Source organism: Lactuca sativa, chromosome 5, assembly GCF_002870075.4.
Source record: "Lactuca sativa cultivar Salinas chromosome 5, Lsat_Salinas_v11, whole genome shotgun sequence".
Lineage (NCBI taxonomy): Eukaryota > Viridiplantae > Streptophyta > Magnoliopsida > Asterales > Asteraceae > Lactuca > Lactuca sativa.
The window spans coordinates 182835769-182844045 of NC_056627.2; the positions used below are offsets into that span (position 1 = coordinate 182835769).

The following is an 8277-nucleotide window of genomic DNA, read 5'->3' on the forward strand; positions in this document are numbered from 1 at the left end:
TATTATTATTTCCTTATATAATGATTGGTCTAGAATTGGTCACACATTCATACAATATTTGATGATTATATATGATCCTAACTCTCTCTCTCTCTCTCTCTCTCTCTCTCTCTCTCTATATATATATATATATATATATATATATATATATATATATATATATATATATATATATATATATATATATATATATATATATATATATATATATATATATATATATATATATACACACACACACTAAGATTTCCAACGTAACTTGTGATCAAATTTCAAACATTATAACAAAGCCTTTGAAGCTTAAGACTTTCCAGAAAATGCGGAAATTACTTGGGAGTTCAAAGTATTGAAAATACAAATTGAGATTTTTTTTAAGCAATCTCAGTTTGGGTAAGGATTTGATAAGATAAAGCCAATGAAGTTAGGATTTCTTTATAAAGCCCCAATTATGTAGGGACAGTAGTTCACTAGTTCGTTCAAATTTCTCCTAGTTTTGAGTAGGGCATTTGGAGATTATGCTTAGTCATTGTTGATCTCTTTAATCTTTCTGTTTTGTAATGCTCTATATAAGAGTCAGGTATGTTATTCAATACAACAAAGCTTTGAGTTGAGTATTTGTGTTCACATATATGAAATCTTATTTTACAAATGAGAAATTAAATATTCTTCTACTTTTTGTTCCTACTTTTCTTCCTACCTATTTAAGATGATGAGAAGTTTATAAATTTAACAATCCAATCAAATTTAAATTAAGAGAAATTAAATATCCTCTTACTTTTGTTCTTATAAATCCTCCTACCCAATTAAATGATAACATGTGTCATATTAATATATTAATATATCATTAAATAAACATTAAATATTACACATGTCACTATTTCATTTGCCAGTTTCATTATCAAGTGTTCTTGTTCACTAGTATTGTTAATGTTCCCTCATATTAACTTCTGGAACATACCCAGAGATCATCAACTCACAAGAAAGATTTTGTAACATTTTATAAACACACTCAGATTTATCATGAGATTTATCCCCAGCTACAAATTTAACAACTTTACCATCAATTTCAATTGAACTCACACCTGGATTCTTCTCAATACCTTTATTCTTCATTCTCTTCCTCACGCTGCTTGCCTTATGCCAATCTTTTCCAGCAGCATATATATTCGAAAGAAGAACATAATTCGAATCCCCACCAGGGTTTACTTCACTTATAAACCTCATCAACTTTTCAGCCAATTCCACATCTTCAGCCACTCTACATGCTGCAAGAACTGATCCTAATATAACTTCATTTGGTTTCATGGGCATATTCTGTATAACATTTAGGGCTTGTTTTAACATACGTGCGCGACTATAAAGATCTACTAAACATCCATAATGCTCGATTCTTGGTGTTATTTTATAGTCTTGTGTCATCATGTCAAAAAGTTTCAAACTTTCATCGATTAAGCCACCATGGCTACATGCAGTAAGAGCTCCAGTGAAGGTCACTTCATCTGGCTTGAAACCATCTTTCTGCATCTGGTAAAAATACTTGAGAGTGTTTTCTGGATTCCCATTAAGAGCGAATCCCACAATGAGGGAGTTCCATGAGACTAGATTGTGTTTAGACATGGTGTGAAATACTTGAAGAGCAAATTCGGTGCAACCACATCTTGAGTACATGTCTATTAATGAATTATTTATACGGATGTTGTTGTTTAGTTTACCTTTTAGTACAAGTCGATGAAGCCATAAGCCTAATCCAAGTGCTCCTAAATTTGCAGAAGCAGAGAGTGCAGAAACAATGGTGACATGATCAGGTTGAATTCCAGAAGCCAGCATTTCTTGAAACCACTCCAATGCATGTTCGTAATGACCTTTCTTTACAAACCCATCAATTAACGCTGTATATGAAATTACATCTCTCTCAGGCATTTCATCGAACACCTGGACTGCTCTAGTAATTTCTCCATTTCTCATCAATCCACCTACCAGAGTATTCCAGGTGACTTTATTCTTGAAATCCATCTTCTCAAAGCACAAGCAAGCAATGTCTACCCGATTGCATTTACAGTACATATCAATGATAGCCGTACCCACCTTGACGTTATCTTTATCATACCCGAATTTACAGACGAGAGCATGAATTGAAGATCCAAAAGAAAGAGCATGCAAAGGGAAATCAGCACAGCTGGAGAGAAGAGTCACGAAGGTAATGTGATTAGGTTCGACTCCGGCAACTCTCATACGAGTGAACTCCGCAGCAGCACGATCTAAACGACCGGTTCGGCAGTAACGAGCAATGGATGAGGTCCATGAAGAGACGTTAAGTTCACCGAAACTGGAGTCATCAGCAGTTGTATGGCGGAATATAGCGTGCTGTTTTGTGGGGATTGGAAGGATGCGAGGAGGATGAGTGAAGTGGTTGTCGTTGTGGTCATGTGGTGGTGCACAGATGGTAAGTGTTGAGGAAGCAAAGAGACTCATTTCGTTAGGTATCTTATTCTTATCCCGTCGCTTTGTAAGCACAAGTTAATGCTACAGCTTCATCGTCTTTACATGTGATTTTTTTCAATATCTGCAAGTAAGAGCATACACAAATCCATAGTTTTAAGGGAAGAGTTACCCAGGTAGAATGACTGCTATCCTCTAACCTCCGCCGTGGGCTCTATCGGCTGCCGCTTTTCCTCTCAAGTCTCCTCTCCGCCGGAGTAACTAGGAAAGTAAGAAGTTGCACGTATTTGCTCACTCTATGAATACATCTTCATAAAATATATGAAAGAGACTCGAATGTGGTGACACTAAAATAGGGATAATGACTTGAGAGGGTAACATACTATTCCATTTTGTCACATTTGGTCACTAAACTTTTTTTCGTGCTCTAAGAGCCATTTAACTTGTTCATTCGTGTAAATTTCACCCCTACGACTGATTATAGCCGGTTTCACCGGTTGCATGGGTCTGATGTGGCTTTTTTTTCCTAGGTGGACAATGAGATGGCATGTAGGCCCCGATTTTGCCTCCCATCCTCATTAAAGTTAAGAGTGAAGTCTCGTTTGGTCCTTAAATTCGATTAGGGCACCAAGTCTCATTAACCCCCGATTTTTTCTCCTTCAATGTTCAATCGGTCTCTTTAATGGCTTCATCTCAATGTCCCATAGATCGAAACTTCATTGTAGTGGATTTCCACTATAATGGAACGTTTGCACCCAACCCATTAGTATACTTTGATCCCGACAAACAATCAGTAGGAGATGTTGACTTCAGTGCATTTGAGTACGAGGAGTTCATGGAATTCCTTCAAAAGCTCACCAGAACTAGAAGCAAAGACATTTACTTCTGCCTTCCACAAGAGTCTTTAAGTCAGGGAATTCATACACTGGTGAATGACGGTGATTACAAAGAATTTTTGGATTTGGCTTATGCAAATGAGAGGAGAATGAATGTGTATGTGGACCACTATAATGAACCAATCTTCGAATGGATTGAAGAAGAGGAAATTGAAGATCAAGACTACAGCTGTGAAGAGGATGAAGACTCAGTATTCTCGGAGACTTATTTTGTTGATCATGAAGAAGATGATGTTGAATATCCATTCCCAGCCAACAAAACCAAGGGTGACAGGTTCTTAAACAAACTTTGTGTAGACACATTAGATGAAGATGTTGAATATCTTGAACCTCGATACCCTGTACATGATGATAGACAACCATGGAATCAGATGAAACCACTGTTAGGTATGCGATTTTCTAACCCTGATGAACTTAAAAACATGTTGAGCAACTATGCAGTTGCTAATGGATATGATCTCTGGTTTGAAAAAAATGACTCCCAAAGGTTGTTAGTTAAGTGTTGCAAAAAAAACAAGTCACCTAATTGTCCATTTAGACTTTGGGCCTCTTGGATGAGTAAAGAGAGGACTTTTCAGATAAAATCTTTAGTTAGTGAACATAATTGTAGCAGGGTGTTTAAGTTTGGGTCCATAGTAACTTATAAGTGGTTAGGAAAACAGTTTATGAGTGAAATTATAGAGAAGCCAAAAATGAGTGTTATGAAGATGAAAGCTAAAGTTTCAACAACATTCAATATAAATGTGAGTGAGGGGCAATGCAGAAATGCAAAGAAATTTGCATTACAAGAAATTGAAGGAAGTCTAATTGAACATTATGGGAGATTATGGTCATATGGTCATGAAATTCTGAGGACAAACCCTGGGTCTACTGTGAGGATGGATGTAGACATCATGCAAGATTCCACAACTTTGTTTTCTAAGTACTATGTCTGCTTTAAAGCTATAAGTGATGGTTGGAAGGAAGGGTGTAGGCCTGTGATTGGCCTTGATGGTTGCTTTCTAAAGGGTATTGTTAGGGGAGAAGTTTTGGCAGCTGTAGGGAGGGATGCAAACAACCAAATCTACCCTATAGCATGGGTTGTAGTTGGAGTTGAGAACAAGGCCACATGGAAGTGGTTCATAGATCTCCTCATGGATGATATTGATGGTGGTCTTGGTGCAGGCATTACCCTTCTTTCTGATGGACACAAGGTGAGCATTGGTTCATATTTATACATATGGTTTTATGCATGTTTCACTAATTTTGTTGTTGTTATTTGTAGGGGTTGCTAGAAGCAGTAAAAGAAAGGTGTCCAGAAGCTGAACATAGACAATGTGCCAGGCACATTGTGGCTAATTTTGCTAAAAGGTTTACCGGTCAACATTTCAGGAAGCTTTTTTGGAGGGCTGTTAGAGCTAGTACTGAACAGAAGTTCAAACATGTAATGGAAAAGATCAAATCTTTAGATACTCAAGCATATGAGTACCTTATAGACAGAGATCCTACTACCTGGTCTAAGGCATTTTTTAAAGAGGGCAGAGATTGTGATGCAGTTGAGAATGGGGTGAGTGAGAGTTTCAATTCTGCTATTAGGCATGCTAGAAGGAAACCAATCATCACTATGCTAGAGGAGATTAGGATATTTGTGATGGAGAGGATATACAGTCAAAGAGTAGAAGGAATTGAATGGGATTTGAATATCTGTCCAAGTATTAGGAAGCGTATACAAGATTTGAAGGTTAAACAGAGGTAACATGTAGTTTTACAATTCATCTATCCAAGTATTAGTTTGTGTTATTAGTTATTAATTTGTAGTCATTATTGCCTTATACAGATTGTGGGGGGTTACTCCTTGTGGTTATCAAAAGTATGAAGTTAGGTTCAATGATGCAGCATATGGAGTGGATCTGATTGCAAAGACTTGTGCATGCAGAATATGGCAACTTACAGGGATACCATGCTTACATGGAGTAGCTGCAATCTCTTCCCTGAATCAAGATGCAGAAACATATGTGTCCCAATCATACAGTAAAGAGGCTTTTCTAAAATGCTATAATTATAGCATTAACCCTGTCAATGGTAGTGATATGTGGGAAGAAGTTCCTTATCGAAAGCCTTTGCCTCCCAAAAGAAGAAGATTACCTGGTAGGCCATCAGTGAAAAGGAAGAGGGATGCAGTGGAAAGGGAGTTGAGTGGACCAGTTAGACATTCTGTGACAAGAAGGGGATCCCTGATAAAGTGTAGTATTTGCAAGGAACCAGGTCATAACAAGATAAAGTGTCCATCTAAGCAGCAAACAAATACATCAGGTAAATGTCCCAATTATATGAACATAATACATTAATTTAATATGTAATCTTGAGACTTCAGTTTTTTGTTGCAGCACCAAGTTCATCCAGGGGTAGTGGAGCAGGACCAAGTCAACCACCAAGTTCATCAGGGGGTAGTGGAGTAGGACCAAGTCAACCACCAGCAGCATCCCAACCACCTCCACCACCACCACCACCACCAGCCCAACCACCTCCACCTCCACCACCACCACCACCAGCAGCCCAACCACCTCCACCACCACCACCACCACCACCACCACCAGCCCAACCACCTCCACCACCACCACCACCAGCAGCTGCAAGGCCTGTCCCAAGAAGGGCCCCAATTGGTAGAACTGGACGGAGGAAATATTCTGAAAGGATTGTCAAAATGGCATTGAGGAGGAACATACCTGGGGTTGGGAGCAGTGCAGAGAACCCTGCAGTCCTTAATTAAGTAGGTGTGTAGGTAGTAGGTGGGCACATCTTTTGTTATCAAGTTGTGATGTAAAGACAATACTATGTGTTATTTATGCTTTTCTTTTGGGTTTGTGGGCACATGGTTGCCCTTCTTTTGTGGTCCCTAGAAGGAATCTTTTGTCCTTGTGTATGCAGACAACTACTCAGTACTCACCCTTTATTTAATTTAGAATATTGATGGAGTATTTGCAATGAATTCAACCACCGTATTCAATTAGTTTCTTATTATTTCTATGCATTGTTGTCTCAATGATTCCATTACAGTCAAAGAATGGAATCCTATATTGTTAGATAATATGACAGTTAATCAGTTTTTACTACCAAGGGTAGTTTCGTCAATTCCTATTTTCTAGTCTATTACAAGTTATTTAAACATGTTGATGTGTAATGTTATTAAGGGATAATGACAGTTAATCAGTTTTTACTACTAAGGGTATTTTCGTCAATTCCTATTTTCTAGTCTATTACAAGTTATTTAAACATGTTGATGTGTAATGTTATTAAGGGATAATGACAGTTAATCAGTTTTTACTACTAAGGGTATTTTCGTCAATTCCTATTTTCTAGTCTATTACAAGTTATTTAAACATGTTGATGTGTAATGTTATTAAGGGATAATGACAGTTAATCAGTTTTTACTACTAAGGGTATTTTCGTCAATTCCTATTTTCTAGTCTATTACAAGTTATTTAAACATCTTGATGTGTAATGTTATTAAGGGATAATGACAGTTAATCAATTTTTACTACTAAGGGTATTTTCGTCAATTCCTATTTTCTAGCCTATTACAAGTTATTTAAACATCTTGATGTGTAATGTTATTAATTGAAGGAAGTCTAATAGAGCATTATGAAAGATTATGGTCATATTAGCTAAGATGTTGACTGGAATTAGCTAAGCTTTTGACTGGAGTTAGAAAGAAGTCTTTGATGTGTAATGCTATTAATTGTACATATATGCCTTCATTCCAGTCAAAATTACTACTTTGTGATTCCATTCCAGTCAAAATTACTACTTTGTGATTCCATTCCAGTCAAAATTACTACTTTGTGATTCCATTCCAATCAAAATTACTACTTTGTGATTCCATTCTAGTCAAAATTACTACTTTATGATTCCATTCCAGTCAAAATTACTACTTTGTGATTCCATTCCAGTCAAAATTACTACTTTGTGATTCCAATAAGAAGTTAAGATAATACATTCATTCCATTCAAACAACATCTTTCAATACATCATTCACATCATTTCATCATATACACGATGATCAAAAAAAGAAATCCTATGGTAAACTTATATATTTTTTCCTTCATTGCAATGGCATCAGAGCACTTTTCCTTCTTCATTTGTTCCATGTCTTCCTTCACCTTCTCTACTTCGGTCTTTAATGCTATTAATTCAACTTTCATTCCCTCCACCACTTCCATTAGAGGCATTTCTACAGGTTCTACATCCAACCATTTCCAATATTTGCATTTACCCTTCAACACAAATAACTCGTAATGAGATTTCAAATTAGGAAAAAAGAATCAGAAAAAGGAGAAGATTCAAGTGAAATAGTTTACCTCATTGCACACCATGAAATGCCTCCCTGGATTCTTTGGTGTTTTTGATGTTAGAATACGTGCAGGGAACCCACAATCACAAGTTTTTGTATCGTGCGCAGTTGATTTCTTGCTTGATCGATTGAGGGATGATGAGAAGCTGGAGGAGGAAGCCATCGGGGGTATTAGGGCACAATCAAGGAACCGCATACACCCCTCTTTTAATAACATTAGCCTACATGCCACGTAGGATCATACTGACACGTAGGATCGACCAGTCCATTGAAACCGGCTATAATCAGTCGTAGGGGTGAAATTTACACGAATGAACAAGTTAAATGGCTATTAGAGCACGAAAAAAAGTTTAGTGACCAAATGTGACAAAATGTAATAGTATGTTACCCTCTCAAGTCATTATCCCCACTAAAATAATTAATATCTAGATATGTAATTTGCACTAAAATATCTAGATACATAATTTATTAGTATGAACTACATGATCATTAATGTGTCAAAAAAAATTATTTTGGGCTAAAAAAAACTATTTTTTCTAACTTTAGAAGCTTAAAATCTAGTTTTTTAACAGTTAAAAAATTAAAAATCCAACATTACAAAACGACGAATCC

General features: G+C 36.6%; 3 protein-coding genes across 3 annotated transcripts; 1 reads left to right on the forward strand and 2 right to left on the reverse strand.

Moving 5' to 3' along the window:
* Window positions 1-820: 820 nt before the first annotated feature.
* On the reverse strand, window positions 821-2760 carry LOC111897250 (pentatricopeptide repeat-containing protein At1g05750, chloroplastic). Its single transcript, XM_023893212.3, has one exon. It carries the CDS (start codon window positions 2470-2472, stop codon window positions 925-927), a length of 1548 nt encoding a protein of 515 aa, XP_023748980.1. The 5' UTR covers window positions 2473-2760; the 3' UTR covers window positions 821-924.
* A 1948-nt stretch (window positions 2761-4708) lies between these two features.
* LOC128126248 (uncharacterized) lies at window positions 4709-6309 on the forward strand. Its single transcript, XM_052764004.1, has 3 exons — window positions 4709-5066; window positions 5152-5627; window positions 5702-6309. The coding sequence occupies exons 1-3, from the start codon at window positions 4762-4764 to the stop codon at window positions 6082-6084; spliced, it is 1164 nt and encodes a 387-aa protein (XP_052619964.1). The 5' UTR covers window positions 4709-4761; the 3' UTR covers window positions 6085-6309.
* A 981-nt stretch (window positions 6310-7290) lies between these two features.
* LOC111897276 (uncharacterized) lies at window positions 7291-7999 on the reverse strand. The gene is made up of 2 exons (XM_023893240.3): window positions 7673-7999; window positions 7291-7588 (listed from the first exon to the last, which is right to left on the reverse strand). Exons 1-2 carry the CDS (start codon window positions 7880-7882, stop codon window positions 7352-7354), a joined length of 447 nt encoding a protein of 148 aa, XP_023749008.2. The 5' UTR covers window positions 7883-7999; the 3' UTR covers window positions 7291-7351.
* Window positions 8000-8277: the final 278 nt, after the last annotated feature.